The sequence below is a fragment of the Pipistrellus hanaki genome (genome assembly GCF_964339955.1).
Source record: "Pipistrellus hanaki genome assembly, chromosome: 19".
Lineage (NCBI taxonomy): Eukaryota > Metazoa > Chordata > Mammalia > Chiroptera > Vespertilionidae > Pipistrellus > Pipistrellus hanaki.
Genome location: NC_140521.1, coordinates 18,481,240 through 18,507,953, shown reverse-complemented (window position 1 = coordinate 18,507,953; position 26,714 = coordinate 18,481,240). Strand labels below are relative to the sequence as shown.

The window sequence follows — 26,714 nt, the reverse complement described above, 5'->3', positions numbered from 1 at the left end:
CTCAGTGGTAGAGCGTCTGTGGACTGAAAGGTCCCGGGTTCGATTCCAGTCAAGGGCATGTACCTTGGTTGCAGGCACATCCCCAGTAGGGGATGTGCAATAGGCAGCGGGTCGAAGTTTCTCTCTCATCGACTTTTCTAGCTCTCTATCTCTCTCCCTTCCTCTCTGTAAAAAATCAATAAAATATTGAAAGAGGTCTACACCCAAACCCCAGGCTCCTCCAGACACCCCTGAACCTCCTCAGCCTGCAAACATTCCTGAAGGACCCTGGCTTCCCTCAGTCAAGGAAAACATCCATCTTACGGGGAATCAGCCAGAAAAACCTGTTTGCCAGCAACATTTCACCATTTTTCACAAAGACGCAGAAAGACAGGGGCTGTGCGGTGTGAGCAGCCATGAGCCTGGGGAGCTGGGAACACAGTCTGACCCTCTCTGTCCTGTCACCACGGCCGCTCACGGCGGTCTCCGGGGCTCCAGGCTGCACGGGGTTCCCCTCGGACAGAGGGTGCTCACGGGGTCGTATAAGGCCAGCCCGGCAGGACTGAACGTCTGTGAGGCCTGGGTACAAGCTCAAGCCGCTTCCCTCTCGGCAGCCTTTCTGATCGGGCCTGCCGTGTGCTCCTGCCCGGGCCCACCGCCTGCCGCAGCCGCTGCATATGGATTTGAGGCAGCAGGGGAGCGGAGGGCACTGCCCACAGGCCCTTTCCGGGGCTCATTGGAAGCCCCATCCAACATCACAGCACAAGAAACTGGCTCTCCTTGCCCAGGAAGGGCTCAGGGACTCCGCTGGAACCTTCTGGGGCCAATGCTGTTAAGCATGTGGCCCACAATTTTTACCTTTACCTTTTTCTTCTTCTTCTTCTTCTTCTTCTTCTTCTTCTTAAAGAATACCCTTTAACATTTCATGTAATCCTGGTTTGGTGTTGATGAATTCCTTTAATTTTTTTTCTTGTCTGTGAAGCTCTCTATCTGACCTTCAATTCTGAATGATAGCTTTGCTGGGTAGAGTAATCTTGGTTGTAGGTTCTTGTTGTTGAACAACAAAAAGACATCAAATACATACCTACCAACAAGTGAATCTATAAATCAAGTGAATAAAAAATCTGAAGAACAGAATGAACTGGTGAATATAATAGAATCAGGGACATAGAAAGGGAGTGGACTGACAATTCTTAGGGGAAAAGGGGTCTGAAGGGTGTGGGAAGAGATTGGACAAAAATCTTACACCTATGGATGAAGACAGTGGCGGGGGTAAGGGCATGGGGTGGGGTTGGGAATCAGGTGGAAGGGAGTTATGGGAAGGGAGGGGGGAGGAACACCTGTAATAATCTGAACTATAAGATTTATTATAAAACAAACAAACAAACAAACAAAAACACATGGCCCAACAGCTGAGGCTTTCAAGACGCAAATAATTCTAGTCCACTTGCTCGGTCAGGTCTCTGCCGGGAGAGCAGGACCTGCCTGCAGTGAAGGCAAGTCTTGAGGCCCGGCTGCTGGGGTGCTGCATGCACCATTGATGACGGCAAAGGGAAACCAGCTCGTGTTGGGGTAACCTGGCCCCTCTGACTCACAGTCTGCACCGCTGTTGTCTGTAATCTTCCCCCGCCCCTGCCACATGACGCCACGTCCCTGCGGCGTGTCCATTCCGTCTCGCTGAGTCTCTTTTCTCACGAGGACAATTCCTGAAATGTCAGAATAGGAGTGATTAAAAGATATTCCCTGAGCATAAGCTCACAATAAAAATAATCTTTAATTTTAAAAAATAATAATACATGGTGGCATGAATAATAGATTTCAAAAATGAAAGAGAGTGAGGCAACGGTAAAAAAAAAAAATCATTTTTTTAAATATAAATAAATAAGAAGAAAGGGAGTCCAGCTGGTATAGCTCAGTGGTTGAGCATCGACCTATGAACCAGGAGGTCATGGTTCAATTCCTGGACAGGGCACATGCCTAGGTTTTGGGCTCAATCCCCAGGAAGGGGCATGCAAGAGGCAGCCGATCAATGATTCTTTCTCATCATGGATGTTTCTCTCTCTCTCCTTCTCCCTTCTTCTCTGAAATCAATAAAAAAATATTTAAAATATAGTAAGAAGAAAGTGATGCATTTGTAAAATATGTGTGTGTGTGTGTGTGTGTGTGTGTAGACATATCATGTGACTTAAGGATTCACATTGCTGTCTAGCGTCCCTGACAGGGAGAGAGCTATGAGAGAGAAAAACTCTCTGGATCATGCTGGAACTCTTAGGTTGACTCCCTGCACACGTACAACCTCCTCCAGAGGAAACAGCATTGTTTTTTTGTGTGTGGGTTTTTTTTTGTTTTTGTTTTTTTGTTTTTTTAATATATTTTATTGATTTTGTATAGAGAGGAAGGGAGAGAGATAGAAAGCTAGAAACCTCCATGAGAGAGTCATCGATCAGCTGCCTCTTGCACATCCCCTACTGGGGATATGCCCGCAACCAAGGTACATGCCCTTGACCGGAATCGAACCCGGGTCCCTTCAGTCCCCAAGCCGACGCTCTATCCATTGAGCCAAACCGGTCTCGGCAGAAACAACCTTGTTAACTATATGATGGGGAGGAAAGGGATTGTATTAAATGGTGATTAACACTCTTCCATGGATTTCAGATTTAATTATCACAAAAAGAAAAACGTGCCCTTAGCTGGCTTGGCTCAGTGGACAGAGCATCAGCCCTCGGACTGAAGGGTCCCAGGTTCGATTCCGGCCAAGGGCACATGCCTGGGTTTCTGGCTTGATCCCCAGTGGGGGGTGTGCAGGAGGCAACCAATCAATGATTCTTTCTCATCATTCATGTTTCTCTCTCTCTCCTTCTACCTTCCTCTCTGAAATCCATAAAGAAATATATTTTTAAAAAAGAAAAAGAAAAACGTGCTGCTTTGCTTCTTTATTAATGGGTGATGCATCCAAATGTTACAGGATTCCAAATGGTTTACAGTTCGAAGTAGGTTCAGCCACAGGTCTGGTTTCCAAGGTCAGTTCCCCTTAGGAAGCCACTGTGTCCGGTAAATATTTATGTGAAAACAACAGTATTTTTTTTTTAACATGCGTCCGGAGCCTGAGCGTGGGAAGTAGGATGACTAGACTTGTGTATGAAAAGGGGCACCCAGTACACTCACATTCTTGAAGTCCAGCCTGGCAGGGGACAGCTCTCCCTGACCCTCCCCACCAGGGCGAATCCACGCCCAGCCCTGCAGGCATTGACCCCCACTGCTCCCCGCCTTTGGAGGGGTGCCCCCACCCCACCTCGCTCTGGAGCCTGGCACAGGCAGGAAGGGGCCCACCCGGTCTCCCCGCTGGTTCCCGCCCCCCTCTCCCCACTATAAACAAGTGATTAATGCCTTGCAAAAGGGCCCCACACGCCTCCCCCGCAGCGAGCGCCCAGCCAGATCGCCCGCCTTAATTCCGCTGTTAACACTCCTGGGTGCAGGGTTGAGGAGTAAATCCCCTCCGGGGAGAGGCAGACCTGCGGGGAGGCGCTTCCTTTAAAGTCTCTGCGGAGAGATTGGCCTCCTCCGCGTGCTCCGAGGGGCTGAGTCCTTTAAAATTAAAAATGGGGAGAGGAGAGAACTCCCCCTTCCCTAAAGCGGTTCCCAGGTTGTAAACCGCCTCGCCCAGGACCCCCCAGATGGAGGTGGCTTTGGCAGCCTCTTCCTTTCCTTCCCGGGCACCCCTGCACAGACACCTCCCCCCACTCCTTATCAATACGATTTCAGATTCCATAGGTCCCCTTTGCATTTGGCCGGCAGAGGGGCGTCCCCGCTGGTCTCTAGATCGAAGATCATTCTGACCTATGGATGAAGTTGATCACACCCTTCAGGGCCCCTGAGAGAGGGAAGCACTTCACTGCTCCTGTATTTTTCGTTTTAAAAATATATTTCTTCATTGATTTCAGAGAGGAAGGGAGAAGGAGAGAAACATCAGTGATGAGAATCATTGATTGGCTGCCTCCTGCACATCCCCCCACTGGGGATCAAGCTTGCAACCCAGGCATGCGCCCTTGACCGGAATCGAACCTGGGACCCTTCAGTCCGCAGGCTGATGCTCTATCCACTGAGCCAAGCCGGCTAGGGCGCTCCTGTATTTTTCAAGGTTAACCATTCGGTCATCTATAACGCAGAAGAGGTACATAGTTTAGAAACGTGGGAGCATAGAGATATAGGACAGTGCCTACTCAAATATGAAGGGTTTTTTGTTTTATTTTTTTGTTGTTAATGTTTTTATTGATTTTGAGAGGGAGAGGGAGGAGAGGGAGAGAGAAATGTCTATGTGTGAGAGAAAGATTGAATGGCTGCTTCCTGCATGCCCCTCCAGGGATGAAGTCCGAGACCAGGGCACATGCCCTGACGAGGAATCAAACCGGCAATCTTTTGGTGCAGGAGACGACGCCTAACCAACCGAGCCACACCATCCAGGGCTCAGATCTTCATTTTTTAAGGATGTGGGTTCCTCCAAAGGAATTTGGGAGTATTTCAGCTCATAAGTGAAGAAGAAATGAAAGACACAACAGAGTCCATTTTGCAACCCTGTCTGGAGCAATGGATCCACCCAGGAAGCGATCAACAAACCGAGAGAGAGAAAAATCAATGCTGTGCATCTCCAGCGAGAGGGACCCTCCACCATCGGTCAGGGGGCTTCCCCCCAAGAATCCCACCAAGCACGGCTGTCTAAGGCCCCTTCACAGCAAACGCAGGGGACAGAGGTACATCACAAACGACACCCCGGGGATGCAAAGAGCAAGGGTCACCAGGATCCCGTTATTTCCATTTTAAATGTTTTTCAAAAGAAAAAAAAAAAAGTGGGAGGTGCATAAAACACACTGCAGACCCCTTCCTGCACCCTGACTGGAACCAACCAACAGCAATGAAATGATAAAAATCACAGGGACGATCAGAGAACACGGAGTCCCAGCTGGTATTTCGTAAGATTATGCAATCCCTGCTTTGGGGGGGTGGGGGGGGGGGAGGGGAGGGTAATAACAGTATTGTGGTTGTGTTGTTTTTTTTAAATTCCCTCTTATCTCCTGGAGATACACACTGAAGTGTTTACAAGTGAAATGATATGGTGTCTGCCTTTGCGTTTAAACAATCTACTGTGGGTATAAATGAAACAAGCTTGGCCAGGAATTGAATTATTGAAGCCAGCTGGTGGGTATACGGGAATGCGTTCTACCAGTCTCTCTATTTCTTCCCCCCTCTACATTTTTTTTTTTTTTAATGCTGGAAATGTTGTATTAAAACAAAAGTTAGGCCCTGGCCAGTGTGGCTCCGTTGGCTGAACGTTGGCCCTGTGCACCGAAGGGTCACTGGTTGGATTCCCGGTCAGGGCACATGCCTGGGTTACAGGTTTGGTCCCTGGGCCGGATGCATAGGGCATCAACTGATTGATGTTTATCTCTCATGTCAATGTTTTCCCTTTCTCTTCCCCTCTCCCTTCTTCTCTCTCTAAAAACAAACAAACAAATAAATAAATAAATAAACTTTTTTTTTTTTTTTTTTTTTTTAAAGTTTGGAGGCCACTCTTATAGAACACAAAATCAGCAGCCGCCTCACCCCTCCTCTGGATGAAACGCTGCCAAGGGAGAATGAGGAAATCTATTTATCTGGCACCAGCTCTGTGCCAAGCATTAGAATAAATGCTTTCTCATAAAGGATCTCGTCTTTCCTGTTTGGCAACCGCCAGAGGCTGGTATGATTAGCCCCATTTCGTAGATCCGCAAACTGAGGCCCCAAGAGCCAAGTGACTTGCCGGATGGTGCCAGGACAAGGAGGAGAGCCACGGATGAGCTAAGACACCTGACCATTATGATTTTCCCTTTGTGACCTCGGATTCTCCTCTCGGGCCTCAGTCTCCCTCGGTGAAGAGTGACCAGTGGCTCGGGAGGTGAATGTCAGTCTTGGCTCTTCTTTGGCCGCTCCTCCAGGACCTACCCACTCCTTCCTTTCTTCTCTGTCTTCCCAGGGATGTGTCAGACTGCAGGGGTCCTCAAACTTTTTAAAGTGGGGGCCAGGTCACGGTCCCTCAGAGAGCTGGAGGGCCGGACTATATGAACTACTAATTCCTACTGTAACACCTTGGCTGCGCTCACTGCCCAAAAAACCTGGCGGGCAGGATCAGACTCCCCTGGGGGCTGCATGTGGCCCGCGGGCCGTAGTTTGAAGACTCCTGTGTCAGAGGCTTCCCTGGTGTGGAGGAAAGAGAGACTGAATCCTGGGCTCAAATTCTCATTTTACTTTATGCTACCCGAGTGACCTTGGAACCCTTCAGTCTGCAAGCTGACGCTCCATCCACTCAGCCAAACCGGTGAGGGCTATTTTTTTAATATTGTTAGTGCTGCTCTGAGTTTGCAAGCCCACGGCTGATTCTGAGGCAGGATCCATCCATTGCACCAGATTGCCCACGGGGTCCATGGCCCAGAAAGCTGGCAAAGCCCTTCCTGGTGCAGCAAAGGCTGAGCCATGCTGAGACCAAGACAGTAGCAGAGCCCAGGAAACGTGACATCTAAATACAGGAGCCTGCATGTTGCTGGGCTGTTCAAAAGCTCTAGGGGCCCTGGCTGGTTTGGTCCAGTGGTTAGAGTGTCAGCCTGTGGACCAAAGGGCTGTGGGTTTGACTCCTGGTCAAGGGCAGGTACCTTAATCGCAGGTTCCCCGGCTCTGGTGGGAGTGCAGGAGCCAACCAATCGATGTGTCTCTCTCACATCGATGTTTCTCTCTCTCTCTCTCCCCCTCCTCCCTCCCTTCCACTCCCTCTAGAAATCAATGGGGGGAATATCCTTAGGTGAAGATTACAATTTAAAAGAAAAAGCTCTAGGAAAGCATGTTGGTTCCCCCAAATGCCCCAAGGGGTGCGTGTGTGCAGAAACCAGAGGAAGAAAACAATTTCCGTTTCAACTCTTTTGCAGTCTTTCTGAGAAAGTCCAGTCTCCATAGGTGCTGAGCATCCTGAGCCCCTTCTCACCACCTGGAGCTCAGCATTCTGGCCAGAGAGCAAGAGCGGACCTCGGGCCCAGAGCCTGGTAATGTGCCTCTGTGGTCCTGGCTTAGCATTTTGCTGGGGGTTTTGTTGTTGTTTTGTTTTGTTTTGTTTTGTTTTTTTCTATTTCTGGGGAGGGAGACTGAAGTTCAGTTCACACTACATCCCTAAAGGTTTCCTGGCTGTTCTGAAGAAGTGAGTGGGTTACTAAAATACATGTCCAAGCCCTGGCAGGGTTGGCTCAGTGGATGGAGCGTTGGCCTGTGGATTGAAGGATCCCGGGTTCAGTTCCAGTCAAGGGCACATGCCCTGGTTGTGGGCTCAGTACCCAGTGGGGGGCATGCAGGAGGCGGCCGATCAATGATTCTCTCTCATCATTGATGTTTCAATCTCTCCCTCTCTCTTCCTCTCTGCAATCAACTAAAATATATATATTTAAAATATATATATATATATGTGTGTGTGTGTGTGTGTGTGTGTGTGTGTGTGTGTCAAGAAAACCACTGGGAAGGGGAGACGGAGATGTAGAAAACATGAATGTGCCCGACCCCAGTCTCCCCAGCTATTCCCAGTCTCCCCAGCAGGAGAACGGAGGCCGGTGCCTGCTCATTCTCAGGCAAAGCGCCCAGCCTTTCCCCGCGGCCTTCCTGGCGGCTGACGGCCTGTCATCTGCCCCCTCTCAGCCTCCTAGACCTCTGTGGGGCCGGGGGCAGAGAGCAGGGACTCCAAGTCCCCGGCACGGGTGTCAAACATGCCCTCCGAGTGTCCTGGCTCCAGGGTCCCCGTCCTGAAGGGCCAGCTGAGTGGCGCTTTCATCGGCCTCTGAGAGGTGGCAACGAGTCTCAGGCCGGCTTCTGGTGCCGCTGCCCCCGCGCCTGCGGCCGCCAGCGCTGGGAGGACGGGGAGCAGATTCCACAGGCGTCTGGACAGTGTCAGTCGCTCAACTGTCTGCCCTGCCGGCGGGGGCGGGGCGGCCGGTGGCAGAGAGCGGGAACTGGCTGGAGGGGAGTCATGACTCCGGCAGGATTCCTGGGGCCAGACCCAGCTCCTGGGAGGTGGGGAGGGGGAGGGGAGGGGGAGGGGAGCCTCTGTGAGCTGGCTGCAGCCCCCAGCACCCTGCCCTGCCCAGCCCTCATTAGGCAGCGGCACCAAAGGGAGCTAAAAATCAATGATGAGATTTGCCTGACGGAGGAAATGGAGAGGGAGGGGTGGGTGGGCAGAGGGGCCCCCGGCAGCCAGACTGCTCCCTGGGCAGCACTTGAGCACAGCCACGGGGAAGGGGGAGGGGGGTGGGGAGCAGGCCGCGCTTGCCCTCTGGTCCACTTGAAGATTCCTGCTTCAAAACTAACCCTGATGGCTTCCAGACAGGTCGGCACCAAGGGCCGTTTCTGGAGGCTGTGAGTGCTGGCCGGGGCAGCTGTAGGGACAGGTGTAAATCTGTCCCTGCATTCCTCCCCACCCCTCCCGGCTCTCCTCGGCACCTGAAGCAGGTCCATTTATGACGGCAAAGCCCTCCCGGCCTCGGCACTCACGGGGCCGCACGCAGGCGCTGCTCGCGGCTAATGCGGGGCCTGCCCCCGGAGCACATTTTTTAGTGCTTCTTTAAAGCAAGTCCTGTCGCTGTTTGTTAAAGCAAAGCAAACACCAGCCTTTGCAATAACAAGGGAGAGGGGGTGGGGGTTAAAGAAAGGAAGAGAGAGAGAGAGAGAGAGAGAGAGAGAGAGAGAGAGAGGGAGGGAGAGAGAGAGAATTAAGAAAGGGAGAGAAGGAAGGAAGGAAGGAAATCCTTTTATTTGCTACTATTAAAAAATGTCCTTTAAAATACCTTTCTGGGAGGGGCGTGAGGGAGGAGGAGCTGCGGTTTATTTGAACTAGTTGGAGTGATGAACTGGGATCTGAACCAGGCTTCCAGCTCACCCTCCTCCCCATCTCTTCCCAGCCTCCCCGATGGAACAAAGACCTGCTGTCCAGGGAGTGCTCCCCCACCCCTCCCCCACCCCATCCCTCTCCACAGGGAGCAGCTGGGCTGCGATTGCTCAGGCCCTTGCCGTCCAGCCAAGTGCACTCTGGGAATCTGGAGGACTCTGGGGAGTGGACCCTCTTCTCGGCTGGCCGCCTGGGCTCCACCAGCCAGCCCTTCCTTGTGGGTCACAGTGGCTGTCGCTGGGGAAGGAGAGAGGCTTCTAGATGCTGAGCCAGTGGCCAGTGGCATTGGGAGAGCACAGTGTCTTTTTCTGCTCCGACTTCCAGGCTCTCAGTCACACCCCCCCCCCCAGGCTCACCCCAAAGGCCTTAGGGGGGGGGGGTGCTGGAAACCCCTAATGAGTGAACTCATCTCCCACGTAGCTGCTATCTGATGCTTTATATGGTTTTGAAAACCATATTCCCTGAGGCCAGGGCTGCTCTGGGATCGGTCCATGGGAGTGGCTCAGCATGACTTAATGGAGGCGTTTATCCTGCGCTAGGTAACCCTGCCGCACGCTAAGTAACACATCAGGGCAGCCAGCCTGGGTGCTGGCTCTCCATCCCCTGCCTTCCACTGTCTCCTTTCCCGCACTCACTCTCCAGGCCCTTTCCTGTTTCTCACCTTTTTGTTTGCCATCTATTTGCTCGCGTGTTCTCTCTCTCTCTCTCTCTCTCTCTCTCTCTCTCTCTCTCTCCTCTCTCCTACCCGTTTCTCTTTCTGCCTCATTTAGTTTTTGCATTTGATCCTCACTCTCTGCTTATTTTCTTTCCTTTCCACCCCCCCTCACCTCCAACCCCACCTGGGGGTTGTCTCTATGTCTTTCTCTCCTGCTCACTGTCTCTCCGTCACTCCCCTTCATCTGTTCTCTCCTCCATGCCTCTCCCAGCCTCCGCGTACCTCTGTCCCTCTCTCATTGTCTGTCTGTCTGTCCCCTTTTCTCCTTCCTCCCTTCTCTGTATGTGCCCCACCTCTCCCCCCCCCTTCCTGTATTGTCCTCCTTTTCCCTCTCTCCATCTTTCCTTTCTCATCTCTGTCCTTCCCATCACCCCGTCCCTCCCCCCCCCCCACCAGGCTCCCAGGCGGGGAAGGAGCGGTCTGGCTCTCCTCTGGTTCTCAGTGCCCCCAGAGGGCTGCGGGACGGGCACAGTGGGCTCCTGCGGCTGAGGAGGAGATGGGCAGCTGCAGTGGGCTGGGAGAGGGGATGTCAGCCACACAGTTTCTCTGAAAGCCAAGGGGCCTCCAGGCCCCCCACCCCCACCCCCCAGGAGCCTGACATCCCTCAGGCCCTGACCACAGGCAGCCTCCTGGTTTGCATAGCTCATCACTGCAGGGGGCGGGGGGTGGGGGGGAGAAACACCTCTGGCCAGGGACACTGAGGTGCCCAAGATTGTCCCTTCACAGCCTCCGTAGATCTAAGAAACGCCTGCCCCTCACACCAGGACAGGAGCCCACCGGGGGCAGGAAGTCCAGACCTGGTCTCTGAGCTGGGTCCCCAGCTCCGTGCCATGGGGGGGAAAAGAGCTTTCTTGCTGGGCTCGCTGGCCGCGGGAGTCCCTGGGACTCAGGAAAGGGCCAGGGGGCACGAAGCCTTGAGCGAGACGCTTAAGAAAGGAACTCACTGTCCTTTCAACGTGGGGAAAGGGCAAGTAATGGAGCTTTGGTGGAGCTGAGTCAGAACTGGGCAAGGCCGAGAGGGTAGTGCCAGCAGGAAGAGGCTGAATATACTCTCCTGCGTGTACCTGGAAGGGACCGTGTCTATTTAGGCAGAGTGGGCAGACACTCAGCGAGCCTCGGCACGGAGAGTGGAGGCTGCCCAGGCAGCTCGGGAAAAATGAGCACTTACTATGTATGCGCCGGGGAGTTGGGCTCAATTCCATTGGGTTAGGGGGGTCGTTGGGCTCGGCTGAAGTTCCAAGATGCCCTAACCCTTCATCTCTTAGAGCTCAATGGGTGCGCCCACACTCTGCTGGAGGGCACCAAGAGGGAGTCTGCGAGCAGACCAAAGCCAGCAGCTACCCATGCATCACAGGATCCAGCCCTGCACACGCCCCAGCGAGCGGGCACCAGCAGGCTGGGACCTGGCTTGTCCTAGCCTTCAACCCCGCCCCCCCCCCCCCCCCCCGCCAGGCTCTGTGGGTGTCCGTGCGGCCACTCAGCTCCCCGGGCTGTGGGGCGCAATGAGGGGAGACTAGGATGGTGGGGTGGGGCTCCGTTCCTAGTGGGGGGCGCCCATCCCTCCCTCCACACTTGGAAGTGGAAGGAGTCCGTCCGAGGAGAGGGAGGAGGGGAGAGGGAAGGAGGCCGTGGGTCCGGTCTGCACTTGGAGGGGGTCGGAGTCCCGGAGAGGGGGAGGAGGAAGGAGGCCGTGAGTGAGTGCCCTCCTCCTGGCCTCCCTCACACCCAGGGCGTGTGGTCTCGGCACTAACCAGTCCATTCCCCACCCCTCCTCCCTGAACCGCTCTGTCCGTTGCTTTCAGGGCCCGAAAGGAGGGAGGAAACTGAGGCTCTGCAGTTGGCTGTCAGCGCGGGCGGGAAGCTCGCCAAGCTCCAAGCTCCTGCGCGCCAGGCCGGCGGGCGGGCGGCCGAAACCGCGGTCCCGGGCTCCCGCTCCGGGCAGCGGCAGGCGAAGCCAAGAGGCCTGGGCACCTCGGGCCTTTGAGCGGAGCCCAAGTCGGTCAGGCGGGCAGAGGGGGAAAGCAGAGGCCGGTGCCGGCTGCCTCTGGAAAGCCTCGCGCACCCTGCCCTCGGCGGCGGGAGCGGCTACCGGAGCCTCGGGAGGCGGGAGGAGGCCGGGGGGAGGCCGGAGCAGGAAGGGCCCGGACCCCATCGGTGTGCTTCTGCCACGGGTGCCGGTGGGGTGGGGGGCAGACGGACCCTACCTACCTAGCTCCAAGCCTCAAGACGCGGGGTGATGGGCAGGAAGAGGGGGAGAGCCTGAGCCGGTATCCCATGTGCTTCCCGGGAGAGAGGGGGGAAGACCAGTCGGAGGGAGGCCAAAGGGTAAACGGAGCTAGAAAGACGGAGAGCGAGACCCAGTGGAAGAGGAGCATCCCAGAGACACGGGCCTCAGCTCCGAGAGATCCCTGCGACCCTCGTCCTGTCCGTGAACAGGCCAGGCGGAAGGACAAACGCTGCCCCGAGGGGCCCAGGGATGGGCGCCTGCTGCTGCTGAGACCTGGCACTCCCTGCGCTGTGGGAGTCCAGGAAACCACTCCGGTCTCTGCGCCCCGAGTCCCATCCCTCGATCTCAGGGAAGAGCACCGGCGAGTGGCCCCAAAAGGCCTTGGAAGAACTGGGTTTAGATTTGTGCTGTGTCTCACACACCCCCCCCCCCTCCGTCCCCGCTGCACCCCGCTTCTCTCCAGCAGAGCTGCTTGGGAAGCAAATACCTGGATCTTCGCCCTCCCTCCTGGCTGGGTGGGACCTGGAGGCCCCAGGAAGAATGCAAGGCAGGCATACAGCAGGCGCCCAATGATTGCTCGCTCGGGTGCTGCTTAGCTCTGAGTCCCCATCGCATGGGGACACAGGTCTCAGGATGCCAAGATTCCCGAAGCCTTGCATTATCACAGAGGGTTTTCACCGCCCTCAGGAGCCCGGGTCCAGGGTGAGCCCAGGGTGAAGAGCCCCCTCACCCAGGGACACACAGCAGGCTGCGGGGCTCCAGCCACCCCACCCCCCACCCACACCCCCAAGTCCGGCCTTCCCCATTGGCCTGCGCAAGCCACCCAGGCCCGGTCCAGAGGGATGCTTCCCCGGGAGAACAGGAAGAGACACAGCGGGGAGAGGCTTGGAGGACCGGCTGGGAGGAAGCCCCAGCGAGTGTCAGGGAGTCAGACAGGGCCAGGACCGAAAGTGGCGAGGAGAAGCGAGGGGAGGGAAGCAGGGAAGGGAAAGAGAGACTGAGGAAGCGAGAGCCCTCGGGAGCGTGAGCCCGCTGGGGCGCAGGATGCTGGAGCCTGGAGTGGTGCTCCCCACGCCCCACCCGGCCCCAGGGGAGCGCCCGGCGGCCCATTTGGCCTCTGCCAGGCCTCTGGGGCTAGACTCGCTTCTTGACTAATTAACTGGAAGCTGCGTCGCCCCTTCTTTCAGGCCCCAATTAATTCCCCGCGGGCGGCGGGGCGGGGGCCGTGCGGCCAGGCGCCCGCCTGGAGCCCCTTTGTGAAGGGCTGTCTGGACCGTATTGATTCACACTCACACACACACACACACACACACACACCCCTCCCTCTCTCCTTCTTACCAAAAAGAAAAACAAGTCTGGAGAGCCTTGGACTTGCAGAGTTTAACCTTAGACCAGACTCACCACCCCCTACCCCACCCCCCTCCACCCACTGCAGTGGCTCTCAGAGGGGAGGGGCTGTCGGGAAAGGGTTCCTGGGATTTCTCCCCCACAAAGGCGCCAGGTCGCTACTCCCTGGTCCTTCCGAGCCAGGCAATGACCCGGCCAAGCCCTCGGTGGACCCCCAGCGCCGCCAGGCCTGGCCGCCGGACCTCGGATCCGTCTGTGCGCCTCCGTTTCCCCCTCGGACCCTGGAGACCGCGGAGAAGGCGCCCGGGCGGCCCCTCCGTTCGTTTTATTCGATGAGCTGACGCCCAGGGAAAGCTCTCGCAGGCAGCGACCATCCTACCGAGGATCTGACGCAGGTTCTCCCCATCAATAGCATCTCTCTCCCGGCAAACCCACTTCTACACGAGGCCCCTCCGCGCAGGGACCCGGGTGTTGGCTGCCAAGGCCCGGGGGTGGCCGAAGGAAACGTGCTAGTGAGCTTGTGAGCGCTCGGCGGGCCGGGGTACCCAGAGGCTCCCCAGTGGGACTGGAGGCCCCTCCTTCCCCCATCTACCCCCACCTCCTCTCCGTCAGCAAGGACAGTGGCCAGGAGCCAGGAACCCTCCATCTCCAAACCTCGTGGGTGGGACCCAGCGCGGAGCAAAGAGGGCGATTTCCCAGCGTTCCTGGGGAGGACGCATCGATTGGACTGACCTCGCCGCCGTGGGGTCACTGGTCTCCTTCATCGATCAGCCAAACGAAGTCCAGGACACGCACACGTCCAGGGGGAAGGCAGGAAAGCGTCTCTGTGAGGCCGGAGGGCGGCGTGCAGGGGCCCCGCGCGGGCCCCGCTCCCACGCAGCGTTTTGGGGGAAACGAGCTTCTCATCCCACGCGCCACGATTCCATCGGTAGTTCCTTTTTTGGTTCCCCGTTCTGTTTTTAAAACAAAAACCCAACAAACGAGAATTAGTTTATTTGATCAACACACCTTCGAAGACCACGATGCACTCACAGCCCTGGCTTCTCTGCAGTCGCTTTGGGCAACGGACTCTGGGCGAGACCCCCGGGCCACGTGCCCCAACTTCCTGTGAAGAGGGGCAGAGACGTTCGGTCCCGGCCAGGTGTCTGCCCTGAATGGGAGAAACGGACGGGAGAGTCTACAGCCACCTCCTTCAGCACAGTCCCAAGCTCAGGTGTGGAGAAGTCCTTTGCGTCTGGCCGGCCACCTCGCAGGCCGGGTGGGCAGGGCCTTGGGGATTTCCTGGCTCCCGGATGCTGCTGCCTCTTCCAAGAAGTGAAAACCACCCAGCCCCAGCCTCTCCACAGCACACAGAAGAGCTGGGGCTGAGCGGACCTGGCCTGTCCTGCCCCCACAACTTTGACCTTCAGCCCTTTCCCACTCCCTCCTTCCTGGGCCTCTATTTTCTTCATCTTTAAAATGGGAATTATACCATCTTTAAAAAAAAAAAATGCAGCGAAGAACAGGAAGCCTCAAGCCCCACGGCGCTGGTTTACCCATGTGTCTCCAGCTCTTAGCAGGCGACCTGCGCAGAGAAGCCCTCGATCGATATTTGGGGAAGGACCTGGCGGGCGTTTCTATCCCTCACACCAGACGGCTCTTCCCCTCTTCCCGTGACCGCCTTCCCGCTGCCTCCTTTTACACAAGCTGTTTGGCGGGGCAGCTAGTCCGTGTGAGGTTGTTTTTGTTTTTCAAATGCACTTTGGAAGCGGTCACTTGTTTTCAAATGCATGGAGCGCCCCACCCCCTCAGCCTCCCGCTCCCCCTTTCTTCATGCACGTTCCCTCGGTGCTGGGATATTATTCATTGCACACGTAACCATTACCCAGCACTGCGTCCCAGTGGGGGATGTGAGTGCCATCCCTCCAGGAACTTACAAATTAGATGCATCACATTAAACACTCCTACGCAGGCCGTCTATTAACTTCTGTAGTTATGGTTCATCCCCCTCCTCCCGCCCCCCCCCTTTCCTCTCTCCTTCTAGGTAACTTGACGAGATTGCAAAATCTAAGCGCCTGGCAACATAGTAAGTGTTCAATAAACGACACAGTAAGTGTTCAATAAATGACATAGTAACGTGTTCAATAAATGTTGGAGGATTTGTTCTTCTCAGTGCTGCTGCCCGTAGGTCTCACACACATTCACAGACACACTCCCAGGTGAGGACACTGCCAATGTTCAGGGTCCGGTCCCCGAGATCCCCACGTATCCCAACCCCAAGATTCCCAGTTCCAGGCACAGTTCAGCCTGGTGAGGCCAGCCACTCTGATGGGACAGAGCACACCTGAGCCTGGCTGTCCTCTTTCTACACCCCCTCCACACACACACACACACACACACACACACACACCCTCTGGTCCAACTTCCAGATCGGGCGGACTGTGGGTGACTCACCATCACCCCAGCTTCCCCGAAAGCTTGGGGCTGGCTCCTGAGGCCACGGAGGAAGCTCAAAACTGAGGTCCCACCCTGTGCGCCCTCAAAGATCCGCTCTCAGGCCTTGCGGAGCACACACGGAGGACCACTGTCCCCCAGCTTGGTCCCCCCCTTCCCCCCAGTGCCATCCGGTGGCAAGACACCAGGGCATGGTCCGCAGAGGTTCCCGGTTCGGCCAGCTCCTCAGGAGCGAGGTGCAGAGGTTGTCAAGGGGGGAACGTTCCCTTCCTCTGCCCCCCTTCCCCTTCCAGCTCCCCAAACGGGGGAGGGGTGCTTCAGGCCTTCCTATGAGTCTCCCCCGCCCCGCCCCCCCGCCCCACACTGCTCAGGGCTGACTGGGGTTCACCAGGGTTCCATCCACCACCCCCTCTCATGTTTGTGCTGAACAGGATTTTTTTTTTTTAAGGAAAAAAAGAAAGAAAGAAGGAGACAAAATAGTGTTTGCGCCACCCCTGCCTGGAAACGGTCCCGCGGCGGCGCCGAGTTCACCCCGGCGGGGTGACGCTGGCTCTCCCTCCCTTCCACGCGGGCGGGCGTGTCAGGTCCTGCCGGAGCCCTCAGTCTCTACCCGTGACCTTATCCTGGCTGCAGCCCGGCGCCTGCCTCCCCGCCCCTGCCTGCAACCCAGACTGGAACACCCCCCATGACCCACCCCCTGCACCCCCAGGACCGGGGATGGCCACCCCGACCCCAGGGGCACGCGGAATCCTAACCGCAGAGGAAGGGGACCGCTGCTCTTCCTGCACCCGGAATGGTATCGCTAACTCTCTCTCTTTTTTATTTTTTTGAAACGTGACTGTGTACACACGTATGACCTACACTATTGAGCGAGTTAGTGCAAGACTGAAAACGCCGAACAACAGTTTGGGGGAGCCACAGTCTCCGCTTCCCGGGCACCCTGCAGCAGCCGGCAGGCGTGATTGCTCCGGAAGACAAGAGGCTTCGAGCACACTCTGTCTCCCGCTGGTGGCGGGGAGGCTGCGGGAGGTGTGGCTGCAGCTCGGGCTTCAGTGAGATTTCCCTCCCCGCCTCGGACTCCGTGGGGTGGGCATAGGCACACATACACACACACACACATGCCCAGGCCGTGATGCTTCAGGGGAGCGATGGAACAGAGCCTCACAGCTGGACCCACACGCAGCTCAACGAGCTCTCTGCACAGCTCTCTGGTCCTTGGGAAGATCTAAATGGACCTTCTAGAAAGAGTAGGGACCCCTGTCCTGGGAACGCCAGATACGGCTGGCGTAAACATCCGACACCCCGTCTCAAGAAAAGCCCCCGCGCCCCTCACCCAGTCTGTACAACTAATACACTCCGTCCTCATTCAGCTCCAACGTCCCTGTTCCAGAGAAATCTGTCCTGTGTCCCCCTCCCCAAAGAATGCATCACCCACCCTCACCGGGCCTGCCATGGACGCCAACAATTCTCTCGGATTCTGGACAGAGAAACGCAATAGACCAGGATGTCCCAGGGCATATATGTGTGAACGCAGCCACCATATTTTAACTTTCTAATGGGAACATTCTAACTCCGCAGCCCGCTCCGCCCGCCCGTCGGTCCTTTCCTCTCCCCTTCTCTCAGACATTTGGGGGTGGGGGTGGGGGTGATGAAGTCGCTAGGAAAAGGGGGGGGGAATAAAACACGGCCCGGCATTATTTACACCTGCAGACTAGGGATGGCTGGACTCGGTCCCCAATTGGCTTCATTGTAAATCTTTTCCGCATGGTCCCAACCCCTGGGCCGAGGGAGCGCGTCTGGGTTTAATAAGGCGCCCAGCACCCCAGCTGGGCGAATCCCCGCCCCACCCCCACGCCGCTCAGAGGCGATTAGAGCGGCCCTGCACCCCCACCCCACCCCACCCCCCGCCCCAAACCACGCTTGAGGGACCAGAAGACCAGACTCAGACATGTGGGGAACTCATATTTTACCATCTGAAGACAAGAGGAGCGATTTCAAAAGCGGAGGCACCCTCGGAGCCATTGGGGGAGGGGCGCGGGGTGGGGAGAGGGCGCGCCCCGCGGCGCGGCCGGCTCGTCGGAGGGCCGGTGGTAAGCAGAGGCATCCAGGCTGGCAGCGCAGAGCTGACCTGTGCAGAGAACTTGCTGCTCAGAAAACATGTAAAAACACACCCCGGCGGCGGGGGCAGAGGGTGAGCGCGCCCTCCACCCACCCTCGCTTTGCACAAGAAAATCCAATCCTCCCCCGGCCCCGTCCCGCGCGCTCGGAGGAGGCCCTCTCCTCCCGCGGCCGCCGGCCTGGCCCTCGGCGCGGCGGGGAGCGGGAGGCTGCGATCGATGGATGCTGCGAAAGGCGATCGGGCGCGGGGCGGGGGCCGGGGGGTCAGGGGCGGGCGAGGGGCCCCGCACTCCCTCCCCGCGGCCTCGGTTTTCGTTCTCTCAGGCCCGGCCGGCCGCGCTTTCCCCGCTCCCATCCGGGCGCCGCCTCGCCCCGCCCCGGCAGCCGCGGAGGGGAAGCAGGTAACCCGCGCGCGGGGAGCCTGGGCCCGCGGATCGCGGTTTACGGGCCTGATCGCGGCCACGGGGCCGGGCGGGAGGCCCCTCTGCCCCTCCGCGGGCTGGCGCGGCCTTGGGGGGCCAGAGAGGCCCGCCGCCCCGCACCCCCGGCGGGGAGGTAACCCCAAGGAGCCAGCGCCTTCCCGGGCTCCGCGCTCGGGGCGAGGCCTGCAGCCGCTCCGGGGCGCGCCCCGCTTCCGTGTTTGCAACTGGGGTGGGAGGGGGCGGCGGGAGGCCAAGCCCCCGGGCCCAAGACCCCGTGGGGAGGCACTCGTGGGGAGCCCTGAGCTGACGCTGTCCCCCACTCCTTTGTGGGGCCCGAAGTTTTCCTTCTCCGGAGGAAGGAGAGAAGGAGGGCTGTGCCCGGAGCGGAGAGGGCAGGTTCCCAGGTTGGAGAGGCCGCCGGGGTTTCAGGGTTTGGCTCGGAGGGGAAATGCACGGAGGCTCGGACGCCAGCAAAAGCCCCACGCTCGGGAGAGCAGCACTCTCCGCTCCAAATGTTCTGCTTTCTATGTGTGCACGCACCCCTGCCTCCCTCTCTCTCTTCTTCCTCTAGGAGATACATAAAAATGGCAAAAGAAAGAGAATCCTTTCCAGCCCTCCTGGCTTCCAGCCCCAAGCCGGGGGCTTCTCAAGACTTGTGGGACCTCCCAGGCCACTGTCACCCCGACCTGCAGCTCAGGTGGTGGAGGCAGAACGTGCCCCCAGCCCGGGTCACTCCCTGGGTATGTGTTCACGACTCCACTCGGAAGGGTTTGCTGTGTGTTGTTTGCAGGCAGGGATGGCTGGGCTGGGAGCAAGGCAGCTTCCACTTCCAGTCACATTGCCGAGGCCTCTGGTCTTTCCCTGATGGGAGGAGGCGGGAGAGGACAGGTAATTAAGACGGGGGCGGCCCCTCCCCAGGTCTCCCAGCCGCCCCGGTGCAGGGTCAGTGATCACAGAAGGCAGAGGGGAGACAGAGCTGGTTCTTGGCTCCGAATTGTTGTGAGCCCTGCATTAGGCCAGAGAGTTGGCCTGGGCCTGGGGCAGCTGCTCAGGGCAAGCCAGATCTGGAGTCAGGATCCAGAATTCAGAACCCCCAAATCCTAGCCAGGCAGTCAGAGAGACAGGGGAAATCTCAATCTCAATCTCAATCTCTCTCTCTCTCTCCCCACACACTCCTCCTCCCCCAACCGCCACCACCTGTGTCCCAGACCACAAAAGGTTATCTTCCATGCAAGGGAGAAGGGATTTTTATCAGTTTTCAAAATAACCTGGAACTTTCCATGCTAGCACCCCTCCAATCCCGGAAACCCTACACATGAGGTAAGCGGGCAAGCCCCTCCCCAATTCCCCCCCCCCCCCCCCCCCCCCGCTCCCTCCCACTCACACACTTTCTACCGCCATCACTAGCCTCCTCTCTGGGGCTTCTGGGGAGATGAAAGACTCCCCAAGAGTGTTATCTCCTCACCCTGCTGAGTCCGGGAGACTCGAAAATGCTACCTTTGGGAATGCAGGCGGACTGGATGGCTGACAGGGAGGAGCAAGAGGAACTGGAAAGACGCAAGAGGATAAACACACACCACTTGTGTGCCCCCTGCTCCTCATTTGTCTCCGGCCTCCCCTCCCTGCCCTCGCCGCGTCTTTAATTGAAACCCAGTACGGGAAATAGTAATGGATACGGTGCTTGAATGGAGAGAACGTGTCTGTGGCTGCGGGGGGACAGTTAGTTCAGCAGATTTGGACGAGCCGATGTGTCTCTGCCCTGTCAACCTCCCTCACGGTAGCGGCCATTGAATTGGTCATGCCCTTCTCTGTTACAGAGCTCTGCCCCTGCCCTCTGTCCCCGGCTGCTCTCACAGGGCAGGACCCCGGGTGCCCCCACGCCCCTGGCACCTCCCAACACCAGGGATAATGGGAAAAGCAAAAGCTGCAAACCACCCAAGAAAGATACCCCCTCTCCCCCCCCACCCCCCCAGTCTGCAGTTGGGGATGGGACAGAATAGCCTTGAAAAGTATTCTGTCCCCTCGGTCCCACACGCTCAAGTCCTGGGACACATGGCAAAGGATCCACGGACACCCTTACCTGTCTCCACTGAAAGAGGATGTGGAATAAAGAAAAGGTACTGGGCGGTCAGAAGGGCCTGGGGTCCCCCAGTCAGCTCTGGCCTGTGTCCCCGCTGATTCTGGGTCAGATAAGATGAGAGGGAAAATTCCCGATTCAGTGCGGCGGCCGGACTGGGAAACAAACGTCCATGGCATTTTTTAATTTTTTTTTTTCTTAAGGGACTGGGTAAAGCACACAAAGAGAGCATTGAAGATGCAGACGGGTTGGGAATTAGGAAACCACAATTAGATCCTTTTCCTGAGCGGGAGAGAAAGAGGAAAAAACCCCTCCGCAGATGGAGAAGGCACTCCCGCCAGACACACACACACCTCCTCCACCCGGCCCGCCCGCCCGCTTCCCTCCCAATTTATCTAAATCACTAGCCGTGTACCCGTTTGCCCTTTTGAGGGCCCAGCGGCTTTGATGAAAGGTAGGTGCTAATAAGAATAATGCGGAGGGTTTTATTCTTATTAGCACCTACCTTTCATGAGCCCCGGGGGCTGGAGGAGCTGGGGCCACAGGGAGACCCTGGTGCCCTGGGCGGAGGGAGGCTGAGTCTCTAACCCGGGCTCCTTTCTCAAGCTGGGCCTCTCTGGCTGTGACTGCTCCCTTCCTTCACCCACAGCTCCGATGCCCTCGCCCTCCTCAGCCCAGTCTTGAGATGGCACCTGCCCTGGTCCCTGGGAACTAGCATCCCGGTGGGGTGGGCATCGGGGCAGGCTGGCTGCCAGGTTCCATGGGCTGAACCTCACTGGGTTCCCAACCCCCATGTTCCTGCTGGGCGGGAGAGGTGGGGACATGCCAAGAAGCTGCCCCAAGGCCCCCCGCTCTGCCAGTCCTGGGCCTGGCTCTGGGTGTGTGCACAGGGTGGGAGCACCCCGAATTCCCCGGAGCCTGCCCACCCGCCCTGTGGGAACGGCCCCTGCTTCCTGCCCCCTTCCCGTCCGGGCTGCTTGCCCCACAGGCTGCAGGCAGAGGCTCTTTTCTCAGTGCTCCAGCACAGCCCCCTCCAGGCCGCCTGCGGTGCGAGCTGGTCTGCCACCTGTCCCCTCACTGGGTCAGCCCTCAAAAGGGGTCCTGCAGTCCCTCGGCCTCTCCCCGCCATCCTGGGCCCGCCAGGAGCCCGTGAGTCCCCCTTACCCCTCCTCAGGAGACAGATGGGGGATAGGGCCCATGCACCCGACAAAGCTTGGAGACAGCGCCCAAGTGACGCTCACGTGTCCCTCTTCCGAGCCCTGAGCGCTGCAATCACAGCCACAGAAGCTCCCGCCTCCCCGTGGCCACCCCACGCCGGTGACAGTCAGGAGGCGCCCCCCCCACCCCGCATAGCACGGCCCACGTGCGTCCCCAGGGCCTGAATCACCGCTGCCGGCTGGGGACCGGCCGTGGGCTCCTGGGGAGCCACGGGGAGGGGGTGGAGGCCACGTCACCTTGGAGGAAGCACCTGCAGCCATAAATAGGCAGCCACGGAGGCAGATGGCACAGCCTGCCCAGCGCACCCCACGCTGTGCCACCTGCGCCAGGATGCCCGATGCCCTGCTTCCCCCCTGCCTCCTCGGCCTGCTGGCCGTCACCTCTGCCTGCTACTTCCAGAGCTGCCCGCGGGGCGGCAAGAGGGCCACGTTCGACTACGTGGAGATGGGACAGTGCATGACCTGCGGCCCCGAGGACAAGGGGCGCTGCTTTGGGCCCAGCATCTGCTGCGGGGACGAGCTGGGCTGCTTGATGGGCACGCCCGAGACGGAGCGCTGCCTGCATGAGGTCTACCTGCCCACGCCCTGCCGGTCCGGCCACACGCCCTGCGGGGGCGGCGAGATGCGCTGCGCAGCCAAAGGCCTCTGCTGCGATGAAGAGAGCTGCGTGGTGGAGCCCAAGTGCCTGAAGGGCGGGACGCAGCTGGGCAGGGCCTAGGGCCCTCCTGCCTAGGCTGGTGCAGCTGGCGGGACCCCCTGAGCCCACCCTGCCCTGTGGCTACTGAGCCCGGCCTCCGCCCGCCTCCGAGCTCGAAAATAAACCCTTTACAATGCAATAAAAAATAATAAAATAAAATAAAGAAGAATGCGGAGGGTGTGATCTTTTCATTCTGCCTCTGCCAAAGGCCTGTTTATATGTAAAGGAGGATTGATAAGCGTGGCTTAAGTGGATGAGGAAGGGTGCTCCAGAAACAGCAGAACCCAAACTGGTGCCTCAGGGAGCCTCTGCACTCAAAATACCGCCTCCCCGAGCTGGACAACTCCGACAGTTTTCTCTCTCCCACGCGGGATCAATAATTTAGAGGGCTGTCAGGGGGGCAGGGGAATGTCTTACAGGAAAGCCCTGTGCTGCTGGGGCAAGAAGGAGGGTAGGAGCAAGGCCCCAACATGCCCTCCCTCCCTCTGAACTCTTGCCTTTGGAAGAAGAGGGAGAGAGAGGGGTGGGGGTGAGGGGAGATCAGAACACAGGGCCTGAGGTGAGAGCCAGCTCTGGGGGAAAGGGTGGCTTTGGGGACACCAAATGGAGAAGGTGACACTTACAACCTAGACAAAGGGGCCCGGGGCCCGGCCCGTGACTGTCTGTCAGAACACCTTATCGGGCTGGCCAAGGGCGTCAGCGGAAGGAAGGTGTTTGCCCAAACCCCAGTGAAGAGGCACCTCCAGCCTGTCACGGTAACTGGAAAAGATGAGGGAGAGCGAGGCGGGGGCCATTGAGAAACACAGAAAGGCAGGAGGGGACAAGGACGCCAGAGGAAAGAGCTAGGGAGAGGAGAGCGAGGAAGACTAGAAAAGAGAGTGAAGGGAAAATGGGAGGGGGAGGAGGAGAGTTAAAAGCTGGGGGGACAGAGGCAGGCAAGAAGGAGACATGGAAACAAGAACAAGATAGCGGGGAGGGAGAGAAGAGAAACTGGAAGAGGAAGGAAGGCCACAGATGTACAGCCACAAGATCCAGAAAGGAGGTGAACAGAGAGACGGGGACAGAGGGGAGGGAGAGAGGGGAGGGGAGAGGGAAGAGGGGAGAGGGGGAGAGAGAGAGAGAGAGAGAGAGAGAAACAAAAGGTGGGCACCCTGTCTGGTCCAACCAGGAGGCTCTGGGTGGAGGAAAGACAGGGAAGCTGACCCTTGTTCAAAGACCCTGATCCCTGAGCCTCCGGAGTTGGAAGGAGCTAAGCTCTTGAGCCAGCTGGGGTGGGGGTGGGGGTGGGGGTGAAGGACAAGCACAGAAGGATTGAGAACCCCGTGTGGGGAAAGTCGGGGTTTGGGGGAGCACAGCATTGCTTGTGTGGGGAGGAGGTGCTGGCTGCTCCCCCACGGGGCTGCTTCCCTGGGATCCTGGGTGAGAGAAAATTGCGCCCCCCAGTGGGAAATGGAGCGCCCAGGAGAACGGAGGGAGCCCTGGTCAGTTTCCCGGGTATCCCCCTATCCCATGAGCCAGGGTCCCAGGCGCTCGGCGTCTGCCCAGCCCGGCCAGCAACCAGAAAGGCCCTTCTTCTCGGTAAAAGTTTGTGTAGTGACCGGCCCCGCAGGCACCTTCGCAATCAGGCCTCCAGCCCTGCAGCCACACAGGCGCCCTCCTGCCCACGGAGCTCCCGCTGCAGCTTGCCCTCCCCCTGGGGGGGGGGTGGTGGCTGGGAAGAGCCGCCCGGTGGACAGGGATGGACGCTTAAGAGGGAACCAGCGTGTCATCCTCCAGCGCCAGACCTCACACACGCCGAAGGGAATATTTACAGCAAACGTGCCAAAGTAAACGACCCCGCCCACCCCCACCCCTTCCATCTCCCCCGCCCCCCCCCTTTTGGTAAACTTCAAGATAAACACCCCTCGGTCACCAAAGGGTCGGCCTGTCCCTTCTGCAGTCGGAGGCGGCGGGGGAAGGGGGGACCCGGCAGGCAGGCGCGGCCCCGGCCCGGTGGGGGCCAGGCCAGCCTCGCTGCCGCCTCTGAGGCCTGGGTGGCGGGCCGTGGCGTTGGTGGCGCGGGTGTGAGCAGACCACGTCTGTCCTGAGGCTTCGCTGCCTCTCCCCCATGTCAGCGTCTGCCCTCCACACTCTGCCTGCGCCTCACACGCCGAGGGCATGAGCAGAGAGGCAGGGGTTACTGTTATCGCTGACAATCGGGCCTACGAGGAAGTGAAGATCCTTCTTGCAAAAGGCAGGGGGAGCATTTGGAGGACACCAGCCGCTCCCAGAGGACCCACACTTGCCCCCACCCCTACCCCCATCTCCTGCCCTAAAAGGCACCACTTCGCAGACTCTGCGGAGGGCTGCCTCCATCCACATTGCCCGTGTGTCTTTGGGGAGCAAGGAGGCGAGGAGAGAGAGAAGATAGAGGGAAAGAGAGGGAAAGGAGGGGGGTGGGGAGGACCGTGTAGGGCCCGAGCCTGGAGCCTACGCCCGGGCTGCGGGGCGCCAGCCGGTGGGTTCCCCTGGCGGCCAGGCCTGGCACCGGCCGGTCCTCCGGCCTCTGGCCCCGCTGCACTCGGGCGAGCACGGCGGCCACCAGGCCGCTTTTGTTTGTTTGCAAATTAATCACCAGCGCGCGCCGGCGCCAGAGCGGGTTTATCACCCACCGGGAGGGGGGCGCGGCGGCCCCGGGAGACAAAGAGGAGTTCGCACCTTCCCGCTTTTGATCCCCCAGCCGCCCAGGCCTCCCCGCAGAATACGAGCCTCCCGGGGCGAGTCTGGGAGGTCAGTCATAATTGGCGGAAGTTTGCAGACCATTAGCGAGATGTTGACGGTTTTTTTTCGATTCTGAACCCCACCAACTTTCTTCCTCATCTCCCCCTCTCACCCCCTTCACGCCAGCTAGAGTAGGAGGGGGGGTGGGGAGGGGGTCAGGCGACGGGGGTGACCCCAGGGTTAAGTTAGAGCTCTGGGCAAAAGCTCTAGGCCATCGGGGGAGGGGCCGTGAGGGGCAGAAGTGACGTGAGGTCCGCGCTGGGGCCAAAGGCAAATCAGGGAGCTCCCCTCCCTGTCCGTCCGAAGCCGGACTGTCTCCGAGGACCCAGGGGATGTCTCCCCCTGCCTGCCTCTGCACCCCACAGTCACACTGCGGCTGCAGGATTACGTTTTTTTTCCTAATCGGAGCGCGGTTGCAGGCAAAACCCGTTCTCGGGGGGGGGGGGGGTTTGGGGCGCCTCCTGAATGTGCTGGGAAGCTGCCCCCCCTCCCTCTGGTGGCGAGCCATACGGCGGGGGTGGGATCACAAAGCCTGCAGTGACTCAGTGGTTAGTGCAGGCAGCGGGGCGGCCTAGCGGCTAGGGACGCCGGAGGGGTCGTGGCCAGTCACCACCCTGGGCCCACTGCCTCTTCTGTTCTCCAGACCGGTCTTCTGGGCAGAGAGAGACGGCCAGGACGCCGGAGAAAGGCAGATGGAAAGGAAAAGGAAGGGGTGATGAGATGGCGGGCCAGACTGAGCGCGCAGACCCGCCACTCCATTCTCCCTGAGACTTGAGGGGACTCTCCAGGCTGGCACCAAGCACTCTTAACCACTCTTAACCAAGAATGCCAGGCTGGAAAGGCCCCCATGCCGCCCGCCCGGCCACAAAGGAACTGCGTTTCCCCCTCCCCTTGCTCCCCACTTGGGAGTCTGGAGATGGAGGGTGAGGGGGGTGCACAGGGCAGAAAGAGGACGGTGGTGTCCACTCAGAAACACGCACATGTCTGACCCCCTAAGGCCCCGAAACCAGCCCTTTCTCTGTTCCCTAAAACAACAGTCTCCCTCAGACTTCCCTCCAAGCAGGGAAGTGGAAGTGGGGGGCAACTCAGGGCCACCCCCCAGAAGCAGGGAGTGTGGTTTAGGGAATCCTCTGCCCGGCCGGGGCCTGCGGTCACAGTTGGTCACAGTTGTCAATTCGGTGACAAGTTGGACATTTAAGGTCGGTGGGTTGCCTTCCTCCCCCGCACGCCCCCACCGGCCCTGACCTGGAACCACTCTCCAGCCGCCTCTGGGGTGGGGGCATTTCACGGTTTGTTTTACAAATTCACCCCTGACTCCTGGCGAGGAAAACGGAGGCACCCGGAGATCAGGGCGATGCCTGGGGGAGATACGGGCCGGCGCCCCTCCCCCGCCCGCCCGCCCGCCCGCCCCTGCCTCCCGGCTCCGCTGCGCGCTGGCCGCCGCCAGGCCCCAACCTGGCCGGCCCGGCGCCGCGCTCCCCGGGCCCCGATCTCCAGTCTCCCCTCCACCCTCACTCACACACGCGTTCAGGTGGAACCCGAGGAGCCCGAACCCTGACCAAAGGCCGAATCTGGAAGGGCTGCTGCATGCAATTCACACACACACACACACACAAAAAAAACACCCCAGGCGCCTCCCCGGGCGGGGGCTGTGTACGTGTTTGCGTGTGCGTGTTTTCCGCGGGGGGCTCGGTCCCGGGGCGCTGGCGCGTGCCCGCGTACAGAGGTGCCCGGGGCGTGTGGGTCGCCGCACCCGGGTTCGGGCAGGGTAGGTA

At 58.7% G+C, this 26,714-nt stretch overlaps 1 protein-coding gene and 1 long non-coding RNA gene across 3 annotated transcripts; one reads left to right on the top strand and one right to left on the bottom strand.

Annotated features, from left to right (window-relative positions):
• Positions 1–1,119: 1,119 nt before the first annotated feature.
• LOC311613926 lies at positions 1,120–26,698 on the bottom strand. Of its 2 annotated transcripts, none has more exons than XR_014793554.1 (3): positions 26,459–26,698; positions 13,948–14,168; positions 1,120–1,685 (listed from the first exon to the last, which is right to left on the bottom strand). It is a non-coding gene; the product is annotated as an uncharacterized lncRNA (long non-coding RNA). The 2 variants fall into 2 exon arrangements; XR_014793555.1 differs by lacking the exon at positions 26,459–26,698 and adding an exon at positions 14,248–14,633.
• On the top strand, positions 21,814–22,200 carry LOC311613395 (vasopressin-neurophysin 2-copeptin-like; the record flags this gene model as incomplete). The annotated part of the gene is made up of 1 exon (XM_084867279.1): positions 21,814–22,200. The coding sequence occupies one exon, from the start codon at positions 21,814–21,816 to the stop codon at positions 22,198–22,200; it is 387 nt and encodes a 128-aa protein (XP_084723405.1).
• Positions 26,699–26,714: the final 16 nt, after the last annotated feature.